This window comes from Ictalurus punctatus, chromosome 6 (assembly GCF_001660625.3).
Source record: "Ictalurus punctatus breed USDA103 chromosome 6, Coco_2.0, whole genome shotgun sequence".
Lineage (NCBI taxonomy): Eukaryota > Metazoa > Chordata > Actinopteri > Siluriformes > Ictaluridae > Ictalurus > Ictalurus punctatus.
In genome coordinates, this window is record NC_030421.2 from 24,459,873 (window position 1) to 24,487,580 (window position 27,708).

The 27,708-nt window shown below is 39.2% G+C and overlaps 2 protein-coding genes and 2 long non-coding RNA genes across 4 annotated transcripts in view; 2 read left to right on the forward strand and 2 right to left on the reverse strand.

The window, feature by feature from the left end:
- nfe2l2a (nfe2 like bZIP transcription factor 2a) lies at nt 1–9,630 on the reverse strand. Its single transcript, XM_017470076.3, has 5 exons — nt 9,419–9,630; nt 4,275–4,547; nt 2,697–2,792; nt 2,430–2,567; nt 1–1,656 (listed from the first exon to the last, which is right to left on the reverse strand). The coding sequence occupies exons 1-5, from the start codon at nt 9,458–9,460 to the stop codon at nt 445–447; spliced, it is 1,761 nt and encodes a 586-aa protein (XP_017325565.1). The 5' UTR covers nt 9,461–9,630; the 3' UTR covers nt 1–444.
- Nucleotides 9,631–11,616: 1,986 nt separating this feature from the next.
- On the forward strand, nt 11,617–13,075 carry LOC108266714 (uncharacterized). Its single transcript, XR_001812935.3, has 3 exons — nt 11,617–11,883; nt 12,195–12,280; nt 12,749–13,075. It is a non-coding gene; the product is annotated as an uncharacterized LOC108266714 (long non-coding RNA).
- Nucleotides 12,474–15,146, reverse strand: LOC124628247 (uncharacterized). The gene is made up of 2 exons (XR_006982649.1): nt 14,971–15,146; nt 12,474–14,114 (listed from the first exon to the last, which is right to left on the reverse strand). It is a non-coding gene; the product is annotated as an uncharacterized LOC124628247 (long non-coding RNA).
- A 127-nt stretch (nt 15,147–15,273) lies between these two features.
- The window catches only part of agps (alkylglycerone phosphate synthase), a 41,360-nt gene continuing 28,925 nt past the window's right edge, over nt 15,274–27,708 (forward strand). The window contains exons 1-5 of the mRNA XM_017470378.3: nt 15,274–15,512; nt 24,289–24,378; nt 27,041–27,131; nt 27,215–27,335; nt 27,543–27,617. Of these exons, the coding sequence (XP_017325867.1) occupies nt 15,334–15,512; nt 24,289–24,378; nt 27,041–27,131; nt 27,215–27,335; nt 27,543–27,617 (556 nt within the window). The 5' untranslated portion in view covers nt 15,274–15,333. The remainder of the gene's footprint in view (nt 15,513–24,288; nt 24,379–27,040; nt 27,132–27,214; nt 27,336–27,542; nt 27,618–27,708) is intronic.

The following is a 27,708-nucleotide window of genomic DNA, read 5'->3' on the forward strand; positions in this document are numbered from 1 at the left end:
TAAAATTAAATGAATGGTTTATTTATTTATTTATTTTTTATAAAGCACTAAGTCAATAGATAACATTGCAATAGTATTTTAAATTAAGATATAAAAACAGACTTTGAGTGCCAGTGATTGCAACACAATTAGTAGCATTCTAAAACAGTACAATACAGTATGTTGTTTGATATTCCCATAGCAAATAAAGTATAAACGTATTTACAAACCATTAAGATAAAACATTCTCAGATAAAATATAAAGAAGTACAAAATATAGGAGATATTAAGAATATTAAGAAAGTAGAATAAGCAAAAACTATATAATAGTTCTGCCATCTTTACTGCTAAAGATTAAGCAAAAAATGCCTATAAAGTTTTGTTTTGTTTTTTTTTTTCTTCTTTTGCATAGTACTTAGCTACAGAATTATGTAGTACCAAGAAAGAGAAGAAGCAGAAAAAGTGCTAGTTACTCTTAGCAAGAGTCTTTTTAACGCGAGGGACAAGGAAGACACTGCCGTCTGATGTCTGCTGAAGGGAGTAGTCGTTAGGGGAGTAGGGCTTTCCCTGCTCATCCGTCAGCATGCTGAACACCTCAAGATACAGCGAGCTGAGCTGCTGCTTCATCTCCTTTAGACTGCTGCTGTTTTTGCTCTTTTCCTTCATCAAACGATCCTTCTCCTCCTTGAGGGAGTCCAGCTCGTACTCCAGACCCATAATGTTCTCCATCTTGCGTTTGCGGCAGTTTTGCGCTGCTACCTTGTTCTTGCCACGCCGGCGAATGTCACGCACGAGTGCAAGCTGTGCCTCGTTCAACTGGTGCTTGGCCATCATCTCGTTAAAGTCGTCCACTGGCATATTGATGATCAGTTCCACATCGAATGGGATCTGCAAGGCTCTTGCTCTCTCCTCGTCACGCGAGAGCCGTGCCTCTGAGCGTTTTTTCTGCTTGTCTTTGGTGAAGGGTGGCTTAGAGTATCCACTCGCCTCTGCTTGCTCCGTCTTTGGTTGTTTATCAGTATCATCCTGCACCAGAGTTATGCCAGATTTCTCCGAAAGTGACTGTTGAGGGCCATCACTCAGGAACAGCAGGGGAAACATGTCGGCATAATCAGATTCCATGCTCCCAGGGCCACTCTCCATCTCGTCCATATCTGAGTCACTGAATCCACCAGAGCCATCGCCGTGCAGGGACTTTCCGGGAGAGCTACTTTTTGGACTGGCATCAAGGGACAAACCGGAATCTGAATCTGGGAATTCGGCCATGTCTTTAGTTTTTTCTGTGCTGAATTGTCCAGGAGACAGGCTGTGCAGGTCCATTGGTTTGAGCAAAGGAGTATTTGGGAGCTCATCTAGCTGTCCATCTGTGTTTCCACCCTCACAAGGAAGAGATGCACTGTTCACTTTAGCCTCCAGATCAGGGTAAAACATGTCACAGAATTCGTCTGTTACAAAGCTTTCGTTTATGTCTGGGGTTTTCAGGCTCATCTGATTAACATTGCTATAACCCCCATCATAAGTGTTCATGTACGCTGGAGGGCACATATCGGCAGTGCCAGTGGTGACATCGCTTAGTTTAGGCAGATACTGGCTGTAGTTGGACTCCGGGATATTGGAAGGCTGGGCTGTGTTTACGTATCCGGACATATCCAGGATCTCCTGAATGTTCATGCAGTGCTAAAAAAATAAAATAAGGGGACACAGTGTTACTCATGTAAACAACCCCTAGTGTTTTGCCTATCAGAACAAACTTCTGGAACTGTTAGAAAGGCAAACTGTTAGCTTCTGGAAATGTTTGTTAGTTAGGAAGCTAAGTCTGTGTGGGTCTTGGCATGTAACACCATCATTATTTCAGGATAAAGCTGAAAAAATTCTGTCGAAAATAGGAAGCAAAACAAAAACAAGTGAAGCAAACATTCCCACAGGAGCTAGTCAACAGTATGACTACAAAGGTTGGTCATGTGGTCACTATGAGGCAGGTTGAGGCCTCTCTACTCCACGTGAGGTTGAAAGTAGATCACACAGGGATGTACTAAATAGTCTACTTATGACTCTCTCACTACATGTAGCCAAACAGTAAGCTGAACTCCTAATCTTGAAACACAACTGCTACCACTTGTGTCTTTAAAATGTTTTTAGACCACAAAATCCATGTTAAGTCTTCTTGTTTATCTAGAAAAGGATTTAATACTTTGGCTATAAAACTGCTACTTTACTCAAAAAACATCACCTCCATAACTGTCTACTATGGGAGGCCATTTGCAAGAGAATGAACCTGCTACAGACTCATATATTTATAGCCATTAGCAGACAAAAATTTTATTATAAAATATGTTCAAAAATATTTTATTACATTTTATTACAATGAAACTAATACTGTCTGTAAGGACTTTTTTTCCCTCAGTCTCTGAAAATTTCCCATAAAAGTGAATGTGTGTTCTGAGCCTTACTTGCAGATCCATCCAGGTCTGGTCCATGGGTCCTGGCAACAGGGGATTCTGGGTAAGCATGGGTATTTCTCCAGGCATCATGAGATGGGTGCTGTCTGTGCAGGGAGGAATGGAGGGATCCAGACAAGGAGGAGCAGCCTGCAAAGAAAAGAATCATAAACATTCATAACACATTCATTTTGACATAGAATTATAAAGTGACTCGGAATGATAACATGGCCTTATGGTGAGCATGTGTGGCAATAAGAAGATGCAATCCTCTCTTACCGCTGCTGGCTCCACTAGAGGAAACGTCTCTGCCAGCAGCTGCATGCACTCGTCAAATGACATGGCGTCTCCATCCTCTTCTGTGAATGCCACATTCTGTATGCACAAAGCCGGAGGCATCCATATCAGACTGATTTCACACCCAGAGTAAGAAAGACATCACTCCAACTGCCGATATCTCACACCCTTGTATCTGCTCCAGTTCCAATCAATAATTCAGCAGTGAAACACTGTAGCATTAACACGGACCTAAATAAATATTACAGCAGGAGAGCTGTTATAGGGAGGTGTTTCTCTGAAGCTGTAAGCCATCTAATCTGAAACCTGAACCACCTGAGTTCCCGTAATTACACTATGGCAGCAGTAACCCAGCAACAAGGCAGCTGCACCCGACTGGGTTAACAGGAGGGTGGGGTTTTCCCAGAACCGAATCATGGGGTGATTCGACGTGTAAGAGTGTGTGTGAATAACTGAACAGATACTGTATGTGTTTTGTGTAGGAGTGTGCAATATGGCAAAAAAAATACATCACAAATCACAAAACATCGTCATTAAGGCTAAAAAGGGACATAGCAAATACTAAGAAATTGAAATTCATATAAATATTTAAAAGATACTACTTTTCCCTCAAGTTGTCAATAATATAAATTGTAACGAAAACAATTTATGGTTGTATTAAATTAGGAAAGACTGCAAAATAGAAACATTTTCACTAGTGCTCTCAGACTTTTGGACCCCACTATGGCTTGTGTGTGTATGTATGTATGTATGTATGTATGTATGTATGTGTATATATATATATATATATATATATATATATATATATATATATATATATATATATATATATATGCATTTAATATTTACATTTAACATCACTTAGAACATCAAAGCCACATTAAAAACCTGATAAACTGTAGAATTTAAATGGGCTTTTATTTAACAGCTACCAGAATAGTAGAGGAAATTATGCATTTGTTTAAAAGAGATCTATTTAAATGCACTGCAAAAAAAGAAGGATATCTTAGCAAGTGAAAATATCTTAAATATGGGCAAATTTATGTAATATTTCTTATTATGAAATTATTATAAATCACAGATCTGTATACAAGATCTGCTTTAGATGTTTTTACACATTTCAAGCTGTAGGTTTTATGACAGATCATTTTGCTTCTTTTTAGAAATAAATGCTTAATTAGGGGGGAAAAACTTCAAGCTTGAAAAATGTAGAAATAGCTTTAGTAATTATCTATTTGGATTCTTATCATTTTATTATATTAAATACCCAGATAAACTTGACTATATTCCAGAAATTTTCACTTGATAAGATGTCATTTATTGCACTGTGTCTAATCAACTACTTATCCTTGTGAATAAAGTTTAATCAGCAGGTGTTATAAAAGTAATGGCAGTGCCAGTGATATCTCAGAGATCTTTTTAGTCATATAATTTATCACCATACTGATACATTATCGTTATCTCACCCAAGCCTAATTTTGTGTGTGTCTGCCTGTATGATGAAACCATGGCTTTGTTAGCTTGCATAAGAAGGTCATTCGAGTTCGTGTGTGTGTGTACCTGTGTGATTTCAGCAGGCGCAGTGTTAGCCTGCGTCAGAGCGTTGTTGGTAGGCGTGGACCGAGGCACAAACTCTCCAGTCTCCTCATCGAGCTGTAGCTGAGCGAGAAGCGCCTTCTCTTGCTCCCTCACTATCTGCTGTCTCTTCTCCTCCTCCAGCTCTTTCTGCCGCTGCAGCTGCACTTCCTTCTGCCTGTAGCTGATGTCAAACACCTCTCTTCCTGCACCCAGGTCTATATCCTGCCTCCACAGGATATCAATCAGATCTATATCCTACAGAGAAAGAGGGGGGAGAGAAACAGCACCATTCAGCACCTTTCCACCACGCCCTGTGGCTCTCTGGGGATTTGTGTTCTTTTTTTTTCTTCTTCTTCTTCTTGCTATGCAGCAGTGAGCACATGGCTCAGCCAAGCCCGGCTCACAACTCTGTTATCGTGAATGTAATGTAGAGGACGCAGGCATGAATAATAGATGCTCGTCTCCTCTTTCCTCACATTACAGCAACACACCCACATTTTCCAAAACTTTGTCTACAAAAAAGGACAAACTGGGTGTATTCTGTTCTGGCAACACATTTAAGAAACATGGTTTAATCTTGTCAGAGCACGATTACTGTATACACAGCTTATTCAACTGAGCGAGAGTGCATTTACCTCTGACCCTTTAACAAACCTGTAAAACATGCTGGCATGAGCTTCCTTAACGTGTTTAACTCATGCATGAGTGGAATTTGTACACTGAGCAAGCAGCGGGTTAGGTTAAACCGTATGTCACGTAATTGTCATGTACGTGACCAGACTGTTAGGAGGGCAAAGACAGAAGGCCACTTGTGAGTCTGGTGTGTTCTTTGTATCAGAGGAAACCTTGATTATATATCCGTGTAAATAATGATCATGTCTCTCTCTGGCTAAAACATGCCAAGGGAGAAAAAACAAACCTACCAGCACATAATATAGAATAAAACCTAGGTTTTTAAACAGCTGTAGGCTAAAAATGGATTTCTATTAGCACCCTGGGCAGGGAAGTATTTCATGTACACATATACAGTATAAAAAAAGGAACATACACTGATTGAAGCGAAATGTCTAAAGTTGGTTAAACCTCAACGACTGGATAGAACCTCAAGGAAAACCGAAGCAAGGAATAAAAAAAACATACATCCTACTTTCAAATGTTATAAACGGTCATGCGTGATAAAAAATAAACAAATAAATGAGTGAAGAGAGAGCCGATAAGAGACAAGTCTTCAAAAAGCTGACTTTCTACATTTAATAGAGAAGTCACACAGCTCATAACAACCCTAAAGTCAAGAATGTCCAAAGATAAACAGTTAGGCTTTCTCTTTCTCCTCCAACCATCTTTTCAGTCCATTTATTTACAGAAAGGAAACAGCGTAATCACTAGAGTATTGCGTAAAGTCTGTGCAGGTCAGAGAATGATGCAGTAGCATGTGACTCTGCCTACTGTTAAGGCTGTAAAAAATTTACTTCCTTCATTTAATGAACGTTGATCACAAGGCCTGCCACCAGAAAGAAAAAAAACAAAACAGTGGGGACTATACAAAGCAGAAGTGGTTACAAGGCCGAATTATATGGAAACATTCTCACATGTTAGAAGATGGAAGTGAAAATGTAAAAACTTTCAAGGCTTACTTCAAAACAAATTCAAGAATAAATACAGGTGTTAGAGTTCAAATACCGGTTCTGGTCAGCAATATGTGAGTGAGTGTGTGTGTGTGCGCGTGTGTGTGTGTGTGTGTGTCTATGGGCATGTTTTTATATCTTGGTCACCACAAGATCAAAACTGTAAGATGTACCTATTTGTGGAGACATTTGGACCCCAACAACTTAAAAAATACTGTTAAAAGGTTTTTTTGTGGTAAGTTTGTTTGTGTTTTTTTAAATAAAAGAGCCAAATGTGTGTGTGTCTCTGTGTGTGTGTGTGTGCTTGTGCGTGCGTGAGATTATAGCCATGTAAGGGTGGAGGGAGGAGGGGTGTGATGAAATATCTAAACCAGAACTTAACAGATACCTTTAACGAGATGCCTGACTCGACCTCTTACACACATAAGAATCTCTCTCTCTTTATCTCTGTTTAACTGACACAATGGATGGAAGTATTAGTTTGTTTGCCTTGGATGGCTTTATAAGTGGGAGTGTTTCTGTGGGCGTGTTTCATACTTTCACAACTTCTCATGGTGTCAAAGGCAAATGGCACTGCTGTGGATAAAAGGTTTGTGATTATGTCACTAAAATACAGGGTAAGGGTGATTAAACGCCAAGGTTATTCGTTCACCTAACCGCCAATTTTCCATTCAACACTTTCCTTGGATTATACCAAGCCAAGGGTTAATTGCTGAAACTCAATAACTTTATATCATCAAAAATGAAATTACCCTTAGAAGTGAATGCCAGCTCTGCTATGCTAATAAGCTAGCCTGCTCACCAGCTTGTTCCTTTGTAAGACATGCATTACCACAAGTCTATGTGTCTTACTAGTCAAAATAAGTTTACTTATTAACAGTGTGTGCTAAGGTCCAGCTGTTACCCAACAGATATTTTTTGCTTCCACAGGCCACAGAACTGTACCTAATTATTGTTCAATCAAAAGCAAACATTGCTGAATACTTTTCCACATTTCCTTTTTTTTTCTTTGAAAATAATCAATATGCAAAGTATCTCAAACAATGTTTGGCATAACATCGTTATTAGTCTGACAGCTAGTATCTTGGCCACACTAGATCCACGTGCCTTGTGGAGAATATGACATAGAGGTCATTCAAACAGGGCTTACAGTATCTTCACTGTGTATATCTAGTGATAGTATAAGCATAAGGCAAAAGCACTTTCAGGAAATAATCATTCAAACATCTCCAGTACTAAAACATATCAAGTATATCAAAGTTACTAAACTTCTAGTTGTTGTCTAGGTCCTATGGAAGCTTGTGCGATGACATATTTGTGCCATGATGTTCTTATCAATGTTTGAAATACAGCAACATTGGATATTTTAAATGTAAAACTAAAATACTTTAAAATTTACTTAAACTGACTAATTTACTTTAGTAAAAATTTACTTTTGATTAGTATTCATTCCTAAAATTCATTCTGACAACAGTTAATAGTAAAAGGTTTCATTAAATTTATTTTATTTTACATATCTTATTACAACAACATTGTTTTCTGGACATGTAATGACAAAATCTTTGGAAAATAAATGATATATTGTGCTGAGTGCATCATCTTGTACCTAATGTAAAGTAAGCACTCTGTGGTTGATGTATGTAATGATTTAACCACTGACTTCTCTTGCGTTGGCTGTCTACAGGTTTATTATAACTATGGAATTATGTTTGGTTGTTTATGTCTCTGTTACATTTGTATAATATATTGGTGTATAATTAGTGTCCACCAAATCCATCACAGTGGGATTTGGGATTTATATGCTCAAAAACATCTGATTTAACTCGCCGGTTAATTGCCAGGTTTTGTAAGTGTATGAGAGCACAAAGAATGAAAATCGCCTTACCATGCTGAACTCCAGCACTGGCATAAGGTGTATATCACCATATTTAACATGTATGTTCTTTCTTAGACTAATATTAGGAAGTAGTATTGCAGAATCAAGCTGGTTTCCAGGTAAAGAAAATTGCTTAAATATCACTTCCTTGTTCATTCATTTTGAGTAACTGGTTTATCCTGGTCAAGGTCACATTGGATCCGGGGCCTATGCCAGGAACACTGGCTTCAATCAAGATTTACTGAAACCTGAGATAAAGGTACCAAACTTTCCTCTTCCTTGTCACAAGGGAGGTACCATCAAGCATACACATCTTTTGTAACTTTACTGTGTATCTTTTACCTAATTAGGTGCACTGGTTGTCCTTAAGGTCCAATGATGTACCTTAGATTATTTTCACATTTTCAGGTAAAAGATATCTACAAAAGGTACATCTACCCATGGTAGCAACGAAGAAAAGTACCTTTATTTCTCAGTATAGATGGGACGCCAGTCCAGACCTGGACACCATGCGTACATACATTCACACACTCATTCACTCATTCTAGGGTCAGTGTATTGTTGCTAATCCACCTACTGGCATGTTTTTGTGTGTGGGTGAAATCCTACAAAAACACGGGGAGAACACGCAACAAACCAGAGCTCAAGAAGACAATATCACTTCCTCTTCTTCTAAAATAAGGGAAGTGAAATAGCTCGGTTGTTTTAGTATCTAAAACACCTTTTATATTTTTCAGAGAGAGAAAAACTATCTGCTTGCTAAACCTGTTCAGAATCTTATTAAGTGTTTATTAAACACCTCTATTGTCCTACAGTGAAAGGCAGAACAGAGGTGTCCTAATCACAGCCTAACCTTGCATTATTAGCATTATTTCAAGATTATGGTGAAATGAAATCAGATTTTATTTACCCCGAGGCCACGCCCACCGAAATGTCAATCCTGTCCTGAATTTCACGGTTAGTGCTTTTTGTGTTGGAAATCGATCTCGTAACAATGTGTATTGTATAACACCTGTACATCAGCACAAAGTGGTGTAGGAAAGACAAGAGCCGTCTGAAAACAGCGCCGCCTCCGATTGTGCAACGCGGGAACACTTCTCGCAGACGGCGCGAGCTCGCACGCGATGGGGCATCTGATCAAATGAAACGGAAGAACTACCGATTTCTAATGATATCACACGTTAACGTGACATGAAGGAGGGTTATGACTGGCTAATGGAAGCTGTCCTTGATTTCTGGGACTGTGTTTGGCTGTACCGCCCGGCTTCCATGACTTGGCAGAATTTTCTTCAAGAGCACAGAATATCGGAAACAAACACAGGAAACGCCCCCTGATCTGATAGCTACTAAAAATCTGATCATGCGTTTCCTCGTGAAGCTGGTTACATTAAAAAACAAACGCTAATGATGATGTAAATCACCCGCGTCCCTTTTATAGCCGAGACTGACATTATCACTAAAACCACAGCAGCCTGTACGTGATGTCGAGACCGAGCTAGAAATCAAAAGTTCCCTACATTACACACTTCACACAGTGACACACGAAGAAACTGAACAGATCGTCATCTCTTAATCAGATGTGAAGACACGGATAATTACTAAACATTGATATTATTATTATTTACCTGTTGACTTGGGTGCACTTTAGGTAACTCAATCTCCATCATTTTGGCGATTTTCTTCTGTCTCCCTTTGCGAAGTAACTCCAATGTGTTATATTATTTTGTATTTCTTCAAAACGTTACAAATAATAATAATAATAGAAGAAGAAATACGAATAAAACGGCATAAATTAGTAGCCGACGCACTACCAGCGGATGGTGGCGGAAATACAGTCTGTGGAGTTATGAAAATTTACGGGAAGCCCCAAGCATTTGATGGACCTGCCCCGAACCGCCGACAGCCAATCAGATTCGCGGCTTGGGCTGCGGCGGGATCCGCCCCTTTCTACCTTCATACGCAACCACATGCAATCAGGCTACTTCCTACTAGTGCTTTTTGCATTGTACAGACATAAGGTAACTATTCTCACAATTGGACAATCGCGACGCTGTCAATGTGATTTTGAGGTCAAAACTGAGTGGCTAATTGGGTGTTTTTGTAAATGCTTCCAAATACCCAGGTCTGTGCCATACAAAGCTAAAGAAGTTTACCAAAACTGAAGCACAAAGCACAAATGAGACTTTCCCTGATATGGTTATTTAAAGATTTTTAGAAATCTCTTTATAATCTCTCTCTCTCTCTCTCTCTCTATATATATATATATATATATATATATATATATATATATATATATATATATATATATATATATATATATATATATATATATTTGAGATGGGGGGAGACTATATGAAATGTAAGCACTACAGCAAGTCATTGTTCAGCTAAAATACATAGATTTGCTGCATTGGGACTCAATAGAAGTAGAGTCCAACTCCTAAATGCCCTCTATTTGAGCTGTAGAGGTGCAGTGATGGCAAATATTTGCCATGAGGGCCTTGAAAATCACGTCCTAACCTGTGTGCATGTGAAACTTTCCGTCTATCAGCTTGCGACCTCTACTGGTCACCTGCTCACTTGTCAAAAATGTCATTGGGCCCAAAGTGCCACATACTGACTTAAAAAAAAAAGAAAGAAAAGAAAAAAAACGACCCAATATGAGAAATTATGTTGTTGCACGCATTAGGGCTCTTCATTCAGTATTAAAGTGTGGCTGTACAAGTGAACAAAACATGTTTTGTAGGCAGCTTGTCTAAAACTTGTGTGTGCGCCATGTGTGTGAGAGACAGATCGTACGGGCTCTGCGATGAACCCGTACACCCTCTGAAATGTATAGACCTAGGCCTATATGTACCTTTGCTTGTCCCCTCAAAGGTCCATCGATTACTATCTAGTACCTTTAGTGTGTATTTGTAACCTTCAAGAGTGCATGTTCATGAAGTTTATATTGAAATGATTACCTTAAAATCAAATGAAAAGTATAATTGTGGTCCTTAAGGTACAGCTATATACTTTAAATCCGTTTAAAGGTGCACTGCAATCACGGTATCATTAAAAATAAAAAAATTAAAAATAAATTAATTAATAAACAACCTTTTAACATACAAAACATACAAAACTATACTCTGAAAAAAAACCTTCCCTTTTTCAGGAGACTGTATTTTAAAGATCATTTTATAAAATCCAAATAAGCTTTACAGATCTTTATTGGAAAGGGTTTAAACAGTTTTCATGCTTGTTCAATGAATCATAAACAATTATTGCACATGTACCCGTGGAACAGTCCTTAAGACACGAACAGTTTACAGGCAGTAGACAATTAAGGTCACAGTTACAATAACTTAGGACACTAAAGAGACCTTTCTACTGACTCTGAAAAACACCAGAAGAAAGATGTCTAGGGTTCCTGCTCACCTGCATGAACATGCCATAGGCCTGCTGCAGGGAGGCATGAGGACTGCAGATGTGACCAGAGCAATAAACTGTAATGTCTGTAATGTAAGGCGCCTAAGACAGTGCTACAGGGAGACAGGAAGGACAGCCGATCGTCCTTGCAGTGGAAAATTACATGTAACCATTTATTTTGCAGAGTATATATATCATGTCAATGACAACACAATGACAACCTACTCTAAAGACTGCTACACCTCAATTAGGCTATTTTAATCTTTTCAGCAGGTTCACTGACACGTATCTGTGAAGAACTTCACACTCTACCTCCAGTCTAGCCCTCTGCCTGCGTGAAAGCTACACCAAAAGCGAAACTTTTTTTCTTTTCCCCCCTGTCTGAAGCGCGTCCGTGATTGCGCGCTCACGATTGGCAGCTCCACGTCGACATTCTTCCAGCTGTGTGCGCGACGCGGAAAGACACGGCGGCTGTGAGGCGCCTGAGCGAACACTCGGTCCGGGAGAAGGGGAAAAATATTACCAAAAAAGAGAGAAAAGAATCACCGAATAAAAACCTCTGCGGTAGAGATATAGTCAAGTCTTGCCATATCTGAAAATGGTGCTTTCCCTTTTTGTTTTGCGTTTTATGCGTTTAACCTCGTGCATAAAAGTGCTGAGTTGCAGCTGTGAACTCCAGCAGGTATGTTCAACATTTTTCTCTCTTCTGTTGAAAGTGAGGTACATGCACTCTCTCTTCTGGTGCACACATAACAGTCAGTAATCAACTTTGTTTTAAAGCCATAGCTTGTGCTTTATTTAGGTTGGACGAACTCACTTCTTGCGTGCAGATGTCATTCTCGTCAACGGCACGACTTTAGTTATAGTTCTGCTTTGCATTTCTTTCTCGGGTTTAATATTTAGTTTAGAGCAGTTACGCTTTCTGTTTGTAATAGTTACTTGTTAACTGTGTTGGTAAACCATTCTAGGATTAATTCGATTTTCTTCACATAGTGGGCTTATGCATAGCTCCAAATAGACACGTCAGCTGTTTTACCTATCCCCCGCTATGACTGTTCACTTCACAACCTTGGAGCAAGGTAAGGCTGAGCCTTGAAAGTAAACCTGAACCATTCTCGTGTCATTTCCCACTACAGATCATTTTTATTACATACAACATATACGTAGTGTAAATGTAAACTTGAATCCATATGTGTCCAGTGTGCAACATTATACATAGATACTATGTGTGTGTGTGTGTGGAGGGGGGAGGTTGGTATATGGGGAAATGAACCTATTTTATCATTATAATCATAATAAGCCTCTTACCATCATTATAGGCCTCTCTCAACTCCTGCTCAGCCATATTTTAGTTTCTAGCTTTGTTCCATCCTACTGCTTATGAAGATAACGGTTATTAAAAAATGTCTTTTAAGGTGCTCGTTTCATTTTCAGGACAGTGTTGAATAAGTATGTGACTGTTACTAGATAAGAAGAGCAATGTTACATGCAGTTTGAATGATTTAGAGAACTTTTAACATGTGCTTTTACCCCCCTGATTCTGATAGTGGGAAGACGAGAAGTCCTATAGGAGGAGAGGATTAGCCAGCTCTTCTGTGGCTTTCCAAGTAAAGTTCTGTGATACACTCTGGCTCTAATTGTTTGCAGTCAGTGCATTACAGAACTTTGTTTTGGGAGTTTAATGCTGTGGCCTTGTGGAAAAAAATATTACATCTGGAAGGGAGGAATAACAACCACACAAGCCCCCTGATGGCGCTTGGCTCTGTCTCTTCGTCGATTACCATACACAACTGAAGCTGTCTCACTTAATTGTTATTATTTGTAACATATGCGTTGTAATATTAACCTACAATAAAGCACAACAATTTTTTTAAACACAAAGAGAAGAGCCTTGCATTTATTTGACACATTTGCACTAATTTTCTTGATCATCCCACAAACATAGACAGTTTGTAACGCTCACTACACTGTAAGTAAAGGATTATGTAGCCTAGTGGCATTTGAAAGGCGGTGTGTAGTGTTTGTGGAGAGTTGTTATACATCCAGACCCACAGGAGACAGACTACAATGATGTTGACTGTATATGCTGTTTTCAGAGCAAAATGCTTAAGTTTAGAGGGGTTGGGATGGTAATGGACACCAATCCAGTGTAAAACAGCAGCTTCTGCTCAGACCTGCAAATGCCTGGCTTTCTGTCAAGACTGCACAACACTTCACAAGGGCCCAGGTAACAAGAGTAGGTAGAGCTCGCCACACCTGCAAGGCTTAACATACTCAACCCAAATAGCACTTCCTGCAAACCCCTACGGAACTGAAATCGAGTACAACTGCAAGAAATCATACTACATTCAGAAGAGAGTGGCCATTCTTGTTAGACACCTGTACTTACTAAGCACAATTTTTAGCCATTATCAGATGTGCAGAGTGGCTATGAGCCAGAATGCCAATTATTCCCCTCTCATTAATTAATTACATAAGTAATTTAGTCATTATGAACATAAACCTTACATACTTTTCTTGTTCTGCAAGTACTTTTTCTTTTGAATTTCTGAGTCATAATGGGAAATTCCATATACATCATATGGAAAAGCTTAAATATGTGTTTCGCAATAGACCACACGTCTGTAGCACATATGGGAATTTACTGTCATTCTTGTGCAGAAATCAAAGTTTTGCTGTATTAAAGACCAAATGAGCAGTTTAATTATTTCTCAAAAGGCCTGCTGCTTTAGATTTAGAAAAAAAAAATATCTGAAGCCAAATGCAAATATAAAACTGATACCTAGTTCAAAAACATTTAGGATTCTTCTTATAGCCTGTGTTGTCCCATCTAGGGATTATTCCGGCCTCACACCCAGTGTTCATGGGATAGGCTCCAGATCCACCGAAACCCAGATCAGGGTAAAGCAGTGACTGAAAAGGAATGATAAACAATAAATGTAGCCTGCTTTGTGAAATAAATACAACATATGCTGCTATGAATTTATGGCCTTATGGAATTTCAACCTGGAATTTACATATATTCCCAGTGTCTTCAACATTTCCGCAGTAATTCAGACACAAGTAGCAAACATCAAGGTCATGTTTCTCCACCACCATGCAAAATACATAACGCACAGCAGAGGAAACTGAATACTGAGCTCCCTACACCAATGTCTGTTTCACTCATTTTACATTTACAGTTACATTTACATTTACATTTTTTGGCAGACGCACTTATCCAGAGCGACTTCAATTTATCTAATTTATACATCTGAGCAGTTGAGGATTAAGGGCCTTGCTCAAGGGCGCAACAGTGGCAGCTTGACTTTCCGATTAGGAGTCCAATGTCTTAACCACTGAGCTACCATTGCAGGGAAATCCAGGCATGCAATTTAATTATCCCAACATATGAATGAAACTAAACTCTTCGCCAGTATACTTCATACAGTATAAAGAAGGGTAAAGACAATGTAAGCTTCTGAAGAGAGAGTTTAGTGAAGTTCACTCATTCAATAACCATAATTTGAATAAATAAATAAGACAGAAAAGTAGGTCTAGTTGTGGATGATAAAATAAAATGAAAATGAGTTAAATCCACTGGGGTCAGCTGGATAGTAGCCCCCTGACCCCACCCCCCAAACATACGTGCCGCCCCGGCCCCATTGTCCAGGATACACTCATGGGTACTGCCTAGAAAACACTACAAATGACCAATCAATCAAGGAGGCGAAAAGATGATCATAATAGGCCTATAATTTACAAAGTGACATGATTATAATACACTTACCTCCAATTTTTAATTCCTGTTGTCTGTCTGTACTAGTTCAAAACATTTTCCTCCAAAACATTTCACACTGTATTCTATATCGGTTAAAACGGTGATAAAACACAAGACACAAGAAGATTGACTCATATGCATGCTACAACAGTGTGGGCTCAGTATAACAGTGGCTGCATAACAAACGGCTCACTGAGACATATGTAGTGCACTCAGTAGAACGTAACAGCCGTTATTTCATAGCCTATATAGTGCGCTTGTATAGGGAGTAGTCACGTGATTGGGATTCTCTTTCCACTCCCTCCAACCCGTCTAGAAGCGGGCTGACCTCTGACAGAGCGCCGCTTTCCGGCTCGCAAACACGGAAGCAGCATGGCGTCAAACACCGATGTCTCCGAGCGCCAAAGAAGTGCACGGCAAAGACTGAGAATTATAGCCGGCCATTTGCAGAAAAGCGAGGGAAATGAGCACACGGCGTTATCCGCACAAGAGTGTAAAGCCGAGACGCCCAGGTCCAACGCTGCTAAAGTGACCGCGGTGCCGAAAAGAAGGTAAGCAGTGAGGATGCGGGACAGCGTGAGCTCTCCTAATGCACTTAGCTTAGCTACAGAAGCTAGCGTTCACACTGCAAATGACATTTACACGTTAAACAGCCCTTTTGTTTTGACACAGCTGTACTTGTTTTGGTGGTGGTGTGCAAAAAAAGTCATAATAATAAGATGCTCCTACAGTCGATACGATGACAGAATGGATTAGTAGCTTGGCTAACTATTTTAGTCACACACACACACACACACATTATATATATATATATATATATATATATATATATATATATATATATATATATATATATATTGTGTGTGTGTGTGTGTGTGTGTGTGTGTGTATTCTAGCTTTAGACGTGTTAATGATTATCAGTGGGAACTGTGATAGTAGCAGCTGTGTTCAGTGAGTAGAATACAGAGCTGCTGTCTTCAAACAACGTGTTCATTCATGCTGGGAGGTGGGTGCGGTGGAGACACAGCTCTCTGTCTCTGTCTCATCCATGGAGAACTCTTAAAGAATGGACCGACACAGTGGATCAGTGAGTCACTTAGCTATAGGAAGGAGTGAACAAACTTTTAACTCCACACCTTCCCCTAAACCTGTTGCACTGTAAACCAGGGCTGCACAGTGTATCGTTTTATGCCACGCTGCTGTTGAATTCTCGTATCTGATTGGTCAGAAGGTGTTGATTAATGTTCCATAGCAGCAGCTGTATACTGATAGTCGTCCCAACGGCAAGATGTATATCAGTACACTCCTTTGAATACTTTAGCGACAACTTAAGGTACATTTCACATAGACAGAGATTTTATCTCTGCAAGTCGCTGTATTATGAAGTCACCAGTAGGCGTTTCTCCTACTCATTGCCATAGTAACATTTATCAGTGAGTGGTGCAGCTAGCATTCCGGTTTTGACAGCAAACCAGTTTTCTTTGTTGATAAAAATCGAACATGAGTACAGCTAAAATATCGTATTTAAACCGTGGGGAAGCTGTTGTAAACAGCAAGTGTAATATGTCATACTCTTCTGTGTCAATTTCACACAGTTATCGCCAATAACGAAAACAGCTTCCGGTGCGGCACCGGATGTAACTGAGCTGGCTGAGACCAAACCCTGGGCTGCTTTTATTGTGTAGTGATGGGAAGTTTGGATCATTTACTGACTTGGATCTTTGAATCACGTTCAGCAAAATGAACAAATCTTTTTTTTGTTCCATTTTGTTAATTTCAGCAGAATATAATTTAAAAGTTACAGAATATAATTAAAATTCCCCAACACATCTAGTACTTACGCAAACGTTGATCACATTTGGAATAAAAAATAAACTTTAGGCTAATTCAGTCAAGGCCGAATTATGAGAAACAGAAATAATTAATTAATAGCTTAGCTGGTCTTCAGTTCACCTCACCTTCCCATCCGAGTCATTTGTTCTTTTGTCACGTCTCTTCCCCGGAAACAGAAATGATGGGTTCACCTCTCGAATCTTCAGGTCTGAGTCATTCGTTCATCACGTGACTGCCCCATAAGCTGAATGCAGTGTGACGTGACGTGATGAAAGAACGACTGAATGCACGGCTGTGACGTGACGTGATGAAAGAACGACTCGAACCCGAAGACTCGAGAGGTGAACCAGTCATTTCTGTTTCCTGTACAGAACCTATAGGGATGTTGTGCATGCGTGGTCAACAAAAAAAATTAACAAATCACTCTCCGAGACAACTCGATGTTCCTGAGTCATATTAAAGATTCGTTCAAGCTGAATGAATTGTTCATGAACGACACGTTGCTAGTTCCTTGAACTCTCTTGGAGGTTGAATCACTCAAAGGCTCCAGATAAGTTGTCTGTGATTGTTTTGATAAATTGTAGTGTTTTTGTGATGCACAGACACCAATGAAGATGGCAATAAACCCCTCCTGGTTTCTCCACTTTATTATAATATATGTTAATATGTGTGAAGGCATTTTGCAATCACAGTGGTCACATGTTTTTTTGTTCATATCCTACAGTCCTAATATAATTAAGGCAGTCTCAGTTAATGGGTCTTAACTGTGGGGTTAAATTAGGAAGTAATGGTGGGAGAGCCATTTTTCATTCAGGCGGAATAAAGGCTGTGGGGACGGAGGCGGAAATGTAATGAAAGCAAGTGCTTGATGCAACGGTTTGTGTCTTAAGGGCTTTATTTAAATAGCAGTTGGGTGGTTAGAGCTTAGGTTTTTAGTAACGCTTTACATAAGCCATAGGTGTGGAAGTGTTGCTCCCCTACATTCCTCCAGTTTAATCCCTGGCCTTCTGAAGCTTGGCTTTCTGTTTCTTTCTAAAGAATTATTCCAAAACAAAACTCGGTTCTAGTGTCACCAGACCATACATACTATATGAACTAAAACATATTAGCCCTCAGGAATGTTCCTTTGTAGAATGTAATAGCTGTGTGTAATGCTTAATTTTGTCAGCAGAAGTTTCAACACACATTCTCACCTCTGATTGGCTAAGGGTTGTGGTGGCCTGACTTTAGCTTCCAGAAAAGGCATGTTTCCTTCTGCTGCTTTAAATCTGTAGTGACCTCTAGTGTCAGACATTTACAGTCGGACCTCATTCCTACCATTCTTTTGTCTGGATTCTTGAGCTTCATGGAGAAACCAGTGAATAAGCTGGTTCAGCAAACATGCCATTGACTTTCAGCAAAGGAGCTCATGAGAGAGCATAACATGCTTCTGTGCTATTTTAGGAATGCTAATTAATAGTTTTGTAGGCTAATGCATTTTTTTATGACTAGGAAGTACTTATGGGAACTAATGAAACAATTGTGTATTTGGTTTCCTGTTGGGATTAGAACAAAAACCTTAATAACACACAGGAGTGATTTCTGTGTGTTTAATAGGCAAATGAAGAAAGATAAATCCAACAAAGCTACATTCAGTCTGTTCCACTTTGAGATTTCTAAATTTACTCAGAGTAGTTCATGGTTTTATTTGGAGAAAGTTTGCATTAATGACATGGCAGGATAACCACCATGTTGTAGGTCAGGATGCTATGCATCCCCAGAGAAACAGGTTACAATGCTGGCCCTGAGTGTTGCTGCTAAGTGAGTGTTACTGATGGTACTAGCCTTAAGAGGCTTGAGAGACCCTTGTCTTTGGCCTAGAAATATGTCACTATGACCTAGGTCAGCATTTTACCATCTTATGTGTTAAATGGAGTATGCGTGGGGTGAGGGGCTTTCTGGATCATGTTTTTTTGCCCTTAGTGGCATTGTCCAATTCTCAGAAAATTTTTCCAACTGTAGTAGTAGTTTGTGGTTGGTTAAGTAATTCGAGTTTTGATGTGTGTGTATATATATATAAAAGCCATGGTGTTGTTTAGGTGCTGTTGTGACTAACATTTGAACAGTAGTCTTATTTGTTTATAAAATGTTTATAATTTTTACATTTGTTAATGTAGTAAATATTTTGCAGTGACATTCTAATCCAGATTTTAAACATGATTAGTTTATTACAGGTGAAAATGTCATGAATTGGCACAAGTTCCTTCTGTGTGACTTAATTTATACTATTAGATTAGGTTAAAGTATTGTGAATATGTAGATAGGCTTATTAATTTTACACAAACTTTTATTTATTTATTGCTTTCTTTTTCTGCAAATAGAAATAGATGGAAGTGTCCATGTCTGTATGTAGCCATGAAAAAGGGCAACGAAAGTCATAAAACAATTAAGCCCTGCAATATATTCACTCTAAATTTAAAAAAGAGAACCGTTTATAATTTTGCAATGTTTGTTTGTTTGTTTATTTATTTATTTTACCAAAAATAGTTTGTCCCGGATAGACTTTATGTCCCCAAGTTAAGGCCTACAGTATTTTCCATAGAGAATCTTTCACTGGCCATGATGTTCCTAGGTTTAGATCATGCAGATGAAATTAGAAATACTCTACCCTCTACTGTAAAATGTTTCCTAGGCTTTTCAGTCATCTGCTTGTCATTTAATACACTGCCTTCTTTAGACTATAGAGGTTATAAACTAAAGGCCAGGACAAGTCTAATCTTTTTTATGTAGTTCAAATACTAGGTTTAAGGTGATCTTTTTTTGCTGTTCCTGCATCTGAGATCAACAGTTTAGGGGTTATTGTCTTGTTGAAAGTTCAGTCAACTCACACAAATGTCCTGGTGCTTTGTACAGGTCAGTCTGTAGTTGATCTTCGAAACAGCTCATGGGATCCTTTCCAAAACAACAGATTTGCTCATTAGCGTGCTAACATAAAGTCCCCTCTGAAAGTACTGGAATGGCAAAGTTAGAAATAGATGGAAGCTTTTGTTTTTGCTAGACACTAGAGACATTTGGGTTTGAGATCAAATGATGAGTATGAATATGAGATGATGGACCAGAATTCCAGCTTTCATTTCCTGATCTTTACATCTAGATGTGTTAAACAACATAGATCAGGCCACTTTTTGTTTAAAACCAGCCCATATTTCAAGTGATCAAAAATATCGTAACATGTGACTGATGTTTCTTGTTGCCATGGTGTGCCTTGTAAGATTGATTGTTTAAACGATTAATAGCTCTGAATGTCTACTCTTGGTTTGAGCCCTGGGTTTTATCTGTGAAGACTACATTTGTTGTTTAAAAAAGCATAAACCAACAAAAGACAAGATCGCTGTCTATGGGAGTCATTCTGAAGCTGAGCAAAGAGAGAAAATTGATCAGAGCCATTGCACAGACATTGATTAAAGCAAATACAACAATTTGGCATACCGTGTAAAAGAAATAAACCACTGGTGTACATACAACCAGACATGGAACAGATCAGCCAAGGGAAACAACAGCTGTTGATGAGAGAAACATTATGAAAGCTGTGAAGAAAAATCCAAAAACAGCAGTCAGTGACATCAAGAACAACCACCACAGGGCAGGGGTGAAGGTATCACAGTCCACCTTTCGAAGAGACTTTAGGCCAACTATAGGCATTAGAGGAGAAGACCAGAGCTGTTATCTTGGCAAAGGGAGGTAGCACAAAGTATTGACTGAAACGGTGGCAATAATTGTTGCACACCTATATTTAACGGTTTTTTTTTGTTGTTGTTGTGTTTTGTTTTTGTTTTTTTTAATATATATAAATCTGTGTTTTGTTTGCAATTGTTTGATGTCCACGAGAGTATTTTTGTGAATTATTTTATCAAAAGAACAAAAGGTTAAACAATAAAGACAATTTTTCACAGCTTTCTTTGCTGATATTTACCAAGGGTGCCAATATTAGTGGAGGGCATTGTAGGAGGTGTACAGAGCTGTGAGGTGGCATTAGGGAATCACTTTCTAGGTCACAGTTTTCCTCCTGTTGGCTATAAAGTGAAAGTGAAGTTTAATGTATGGCTTTTGTTGATTAAATAAATCTATTACAATACAATTAAATTTTGTTTGTATAGCGCTTTTTACAATGGATGTTGTCTCAAGGTACCGGTAGCTTTACAGAAACATGTAAACACAGGATACAGATTTTAAGTGAGTGAATTTTTATCCCTAATGAGCAAGCCAGTGTCAAGGAAAAACTCCCTAAGATGATATGAGGAAGAAACCTTGAGAGGAACCAGGCTCAGAAGTGAACCCATCCTCATCTGGGTAACAACGGACCGTGTGAAAGTAAAAGAGAGTTCATTATGGTTTTTATATAAAGTCTGTTTTGTTGAACTAGTCCACTGTTCACTAAAGGAGACCTGAGTGCAAAACTGCATGTGGTAATTGCAGTCCTAAGGCCATAGCAGTAACCGTAGTCCCAGCAACCACAGTGAGAATGTCCATGTGGAATTGAGGTCCAAAACCATCTCCATGGTACTTCAAGTGGCACCATCCACAGCAATCTCCAGGCTGCACTGCTTGGAGTCGTCCTCAGTGGCAGAATGTAGCCTCCAGTTGATGAGAGCTCCATCCAGATGTAGGGCATCAGGATGGATCAGGCAGATCTGGAGACCAGAAGGGGTCAGAGGGAGAGGGAGGTAAAGAGAGGACGAGATTGTTGGGTATGCTTACTAGCCCATGATGTATAAGACCGTGTACTTTGCGTAAAAGAAAGTCTATTAACGATAAGCTTGACTAAACAAATGTTTTCAGCCTGGATTTACACAAAACATTATCTAATCTGTTCTAATTATGTTTTTGTATTCCACTGTAATTCGCTGAAAAGTGCTTTTCATGCTGTCAGGTTTACACCTGAATTAACAATAAAGGATGGAAATGTACTGTCCATAATAACATTAACCTCAATATTGACTGCAAAATAAATAGGCTATGGAACTTTATGATCTTTAGAAATTGACTTGGTATTTTGTTGCCATGTTATCTCCCAGTCTTCAAAAAACAATCCATATATTTGTTTTTCAGCAGCCTTTATAAAAAGACAAAAGTACCTGTTCTTCTGCTGCCCAAAACTGTTACACGCAGCTTTTGTGTAGGATCCAGCTAACTGAACTACAGGATTTTAGATTGAGTTTAGGATGTTTTAAGCCCTGTTTCCTGAACTACTGGACTACAGGAATCCAGACATCCCAGATCTGTGATCTTCAATCATATTTCGTAGAACGGTTATGTACATTTTATTTATATGGATATTTTAACTACATACATATTGATCTGACAGTAGCAACCTTCTCATGTTTCACACTTGCAGTTTAGTCTGAAAGAGAGCATGTTTTGCATAAAAAATTGTTAATGTGAAGCGCACTGCAGTACCGAACCCGAGACCGCCTGTGGGAGGGGGTCTGAAACTGTTGCACTGAAACTGTGACACGGTTCCCGTCAATGTGAACGCAACTCGTACTCGGGTCCGCACTTGTTCAGAAGTAACCTGCACGTGTTTTCTCATCGTTATGACTGCATCGTTAGTTCCCACAACACACGTGCATGATGAGTGGCAGGGGAACGTTGTGGGACACAGAATTGTCGTTCACTCTGTTGTGCATAATAGCACCAAAGTAATAAATAAACAAAAAAATATGGTGAGTCGCATTGTGTTCTCCATGTACGTTTGTGATGACATAAGATGCACGTAAATGCACCGAGATTCGATAAAATCAAGTGAGTCTGAACCCAGATGGGAGGCGTATGGGAACAATCGCACTTGCACCCTAACCATTTTTGTTTTTATCCATTGCTTGTAGTTGTACAACAGTCAGTGTCTTATATTTATAACTGTTAACTGACTGATACATTATGCATAGATAATGATGGGTCCATTATTGCCAAAAAATTACTGTGAAAACGTAATGAGATTGTCTGAGCGACAGATGGGCGATATCTTATCGTTTGCGATATACCGGTAGAAATTCTCCTCACAATAAGAATTAGTCTTCCCGCGATAACGATAAAGCCTAGTTGATGACGTATTTCTGTGTGTGACGGTCTGCAGCCCGTTCGCAGCTCACGTGAAGAGTTAAAATAAGTACGGTGGAAGGTGTTCTTGCTGAATGAGGAGCTACCTCCACGATCTGGAACTGGTTTGCTTACAGAAAATCAGTTTTACTTTTAGATCAATGTTTGTGTTTCTGAGGCTCTCAAGATGACAGCTGTCACTTGTAGGTAAAATCAGTGGTGAATGGTACTGTGTTTATATCGCCACTGATATCGTTATCGCAGTAAACACCAGAACATATCCTGATATAGTTTTAAGTCCATATCGCCCATCCCTACTCTGAGTAGTTGCGTGTTGGCAGTAGAGTGCTGACTCTGTGCTGTTAATCCAGTGTTTCTTAGGCTGTCTGTGTTCTGTAGGCTGCTGAAGCCTGATACAGACAGGGGAAATGGGCGTTAGTGCTTCATCTCTGTCATCGCTCCTCTGTTATTTACCTTATTCCAGCTTGGCCTGCATTCATCACTATTCATATGGCTGTCACTCCGCATGCAGCATATGAGCTATGGCATTGGAGCACAGATAAAATCATGAGTTATGCTGGATATTTATTCTGCTCTCTGACTGAACTGATTTAACACACATACACACGCACACACACACAGGCCTTTCTGTTTCTCTTTCCTTTTGGATGGATCACTCATGAAGCTAGGTGTAGCATGTGTATTCATGATCGTCCATGTGAAAAATCCAGTTTATCTGTTATTGAATATATCTTGAAAGTCATTAACTCATTGGCAATGCTAGACTTAGATTATACAAAAAATATTTTCGTCAAATAGTGGGTTAATGTTAACGTTTCATCTTTGTCTCTGGACAGGTTTTTTTTGTTTGTTTGTCTTTTTGTTCGTAGTCCTACGTATCACATCTGATATGTTCTGACCAGACAGGAGGAAGAAGTACAGAATGAATGTTATGTTAACAGCTGACTAAGACAAGTGAACATGTTCATGGTACCCTCCACCTTCCAGTACCTTCCCGGTGACTATTTAATGGGATATGTTGTCTATAAATAAGTGGTTTGTTTGCACTACTTTAACAGCAGGGATATGGTGACATTTCTGGGGAAGCCCCTTCTCTTGAAACCGATCCAAAAGCTCTGTCTGAATGTGTGTCCAGCTATACTAGGCAAGGAAAGGTTTTTCAAAATGAGATCATCATTACGTTTATAGTTGGACTGATCTGAACCCTGACTTACTTTGTTCAGTAAATATAAGGATGTCACATGTTCAAAATGTTGAGTTGAGGTCAGAGTTTTCATGTGATGGCAGAAATCTGTTAGTATTGTCACGTTAACTCGTTATTTTATGCACACCCCTCAGCTCAGAGGGTAAGAGTATGAATACTTACACACCCCCTCTGTCTGTGTGTCTCTCTCTCAGGCAAGAAATAATGAAGTGGAATGGCTGGGGTTACAGTGATTCCCGTTTTCTCTTTAACAAGAAAGGCCAGGCAGAGTTTACAGGCAAAAGGTGAGTATGCAGACCAGCTCACATATCGCTTGTATCTTCTAAATAAAATAAAAGTTCATTTTAGAGAGAAGGGGGTGTCATAAAAGTAAAATAAGCACTGCAGGCAAGAGCTGACAAACTCCTGTATAATTACCCAAAGATTTATTGTTCTGAATGCATCGTAGCCTGTAGTTTTATCCTGCTGTACACAGCAGGAGCACTGCACTGTTTCACGAAGAAAATCACGATCACATTCCCCCCCCCATGGTCTTTATTGTTTATTGTTTTTTTGTTTTTTTTTTACCCATAATAATGTTTTCCCACTGTTGATTAACTCTAGTTTACATTTTTTATGTTCGCTTATGGTTCACAGTCTTCATCTTTAAAGGTACACTATCAGATTTTTGAATTTTTCTCTCTCTGGTAGGAAGATGCAACTGCAAGGTGCATAGAGTACAATAGAGTATTTTTCTCCCCTTCCAAAACAATAATGTTTTTTTTTGTTTTTTTCAAAATTAGTTTTTGCAACACGTAAAAATTTGTATTGTAGCTTTAACCCAAATTTGCACATGAATAATTCGCACAGTTATTCCGAGTCCCAAATTGCTTCCTATTCCCTAAACATGCTGACTACACAGGGTGTAAGATAATGGTGTTGTAGAACCTATGGTTTGCACTGTATGCAAAACTGAATTCCATTTGAGTTTCAGCCACATAAAATGAATCACAGGGGGAAAAAAAAAACAGTAACATTTACAATTTAACTAATTACCTGTGGCTTAATGTCACTTTTAAGACATATTTTTCTACTTTTGTTTTTGGAGCTAAACCTAATTTAGGAAAATATTTATCATAGTCCTACATTGATTGACTAGACACGCATACATTTTTCATGATCGCTACAGTAAGTGGATATGCAGGTAAAAGTCACAATATGGTATATAGAAATAAAAATAAATTAAAAAAGTAGAATAAGAGACAGTTACTTTATAAGACTAGGACATGTAAGTTGATAGATGGCAGTTGACAGATCAATGTGTTATATATTGCGCCTTTGATCTGAAAATCTCATTGTGGAGAACAGAGAACTGAATCTGTATCCTTGCATAAATGTATCGAGCACCACCAACCATGCAGTCTATGCTTAAACACGCATTCACTTGCTGCTCAGGGGCTATGCTCAAGTCAGAGTGGTGTGCTGATGCCATCTAGTGTCTAGGTGTGTGCTTTGCTCAGTGTATTTAGCAAAGCGTATATGGAAAGGATGAGAGAAAGAGATGTAATTTTGCCTGTGGATGCTCCATTCTGTGGAATCACAGTATCAGATCTCTTTATATACCACAGAGCATAATTGTACTAATTTGACTCCATTTAAGCTGTTAAGCTCATAACCCTAGGTTCATGCTAGCGAGCAGCAGGCGATCATTAATTTTCAACGTACAAGCCGTGATTTTTGGTTACCGCCACAAACATTTGAAGTGAGATTTTCTTAATTCTTTGCAAATTTGATATGAAGCGGTAAAGCAGCAAAACCAAATGATTGTCTTGAATGATTCTAAGGCAAGTGTGGTGTGCTGCTTTTTATATATATATATATATATATATATATATATATATATATATATATATATATATATATATAAGTATCCAACTCGCAACTAGTTATGGTGTGCATCCAGTTATGTTAAACTAATTCCCTTTAACTCTTTGATGTGCAAAAATGGAAGAAATGCTTATAACCACAAAATAAAGCTTGGAAGGAAGGCAGAGATCATTGGTGCTTCTGGTGATTTGATAATCTGCCAACACAGCTTAGCACGTAACATGTAAATCAAAATGCCTTTTAAACAAATATGGTTTGTATAAATCATCTAGTGGGCTGTAGGCTATATATTTTGGCTGCTATATTTCTCTGGATAGTGTACACACACAAGTAACAGCAATAGCACAGCCACAAGAGACATACTATAAGTGACATGAACGACTTGTAGCTTGCTAGTGTGAATGTAGGGTAAATTGTATGGCTTGTGAATTTTTGGTGGTGAAACCTCTTTAAAGTACAGTCCCAGAAATACTGAAGTAAAGGCCTTGGAGAACCTTGCCACAGGGTGACCGTGTAGAGGAACTTCTCACACAGGCAGTGGGATCGATGACTGGTCTCGGCTCCACTTACTCTTCTACTTCTTTAATCTGCCCACAGAAACAAAGCTGCTCACACACCCTGGTTTTATTTCTCTTGATACTGACTTAAGCAAGACAGAAAAAGGGATTACACTAATCCTTGTTCCCTTTCTCTCCTCCTCTGTTCCTCCTGCCCTCTCTGACAGCAGCCTTTTCATTCGGCTGTGTATGAGTTTATGCTCTGCTGGACAAAAGTTCTGGTCAGTGGTTAGGACTTGGCCTCAGTATTGAAATTAGCTCTAGGGGTCAGTACCCATATCAAATCATGTACCTGATTTCCTGATATGTACTTTTTTTAACTACCTATTAAACGTCCTACCAGTATTCTTCATTTAGTTTCAGAGATGTTAGTATTTTGTTATATTGATTTGGGACTTGGAAAATTGAGTATGGGATCCAGAGAAGATTTTTATTTTTTATAACATTATATATGGTATGTCATAAGCTGTAATTTTGCAGCACTGTGAATTGAAAGACCGACGTGTCCTGGTGCTCATTGCAGGTATCGGCTAAGTGGTCTGATTCTCCCCAGTCTGAAGGACTGGTTTGAGGGTACATTTGGTGCCAACCTACAACATAAATCCCCAGCGACAGTAAGTCTGCACCTCCCTGAATTGGTACTGGTAAGAAACATGTGTATGCGTGTGGGCACACATAACTCTCTATCCCGTCTCAGGCCAGTTTGAATGTGAGTGCAGTCCCACCCCCAACCCTGAACGAGCTGTTTGTGGAGGAGCTGAAGGCTGCCGGTGTGGCCCTGTCAACTGGCCCAGAGGACAGAGTGTTCCGTTCTCATGGTAATGAATGAAAATTCCTTGCCCAGTTGTTTTGCACAGCACCCACATGAATCAGAAATGTTTTTGCTGAAACGGAGGGCTTTACATAGGGATAGAGATATTTGTATTATTTTTCTAATTTAGAGTGTCCTGTGTCGAGTTCTGCATTACTGGGAATGGTTCTTTCTGTTCTGCGGTGCTGTAACAGGGCTCTTCTTTTCCACCCAGGTCACTGTCTGCATGAGGTCTTTGCCCTGAGGGAGGGGAGAATTGGAAGAATACCAGACCTGGTAGTTTGGCCAAGTGAGTACTTTGAAGCTTCGGTATGATTGCATGCACAAATGAATGCACATGCATTGCTGGGTTCTTTGATCATGTAAGAGCCCCACAGTCC

Coding starts and splice junctions, on each gene's coding strand:
- nfe2l2a (XM_017470076.3), bottom strand. CDS start 9,460: ATGATGGAGATTGAGTTACCTAAAGTGCACCCAAGTCAACAG. Junction 4,548..9,418: donor AAGTGCACCCAAGTCAACAG/GTAAATAATAAT, acceptor CTTTCTCTGTAG/GATATAGATCTGATTGATAT. Junction 2,793..4,274: donor CGCCTGCTGAAATCACACAG/GTACACACACAC, acceptor TTGTGCATACAG/AATGTGGCATTCACAGAAGA.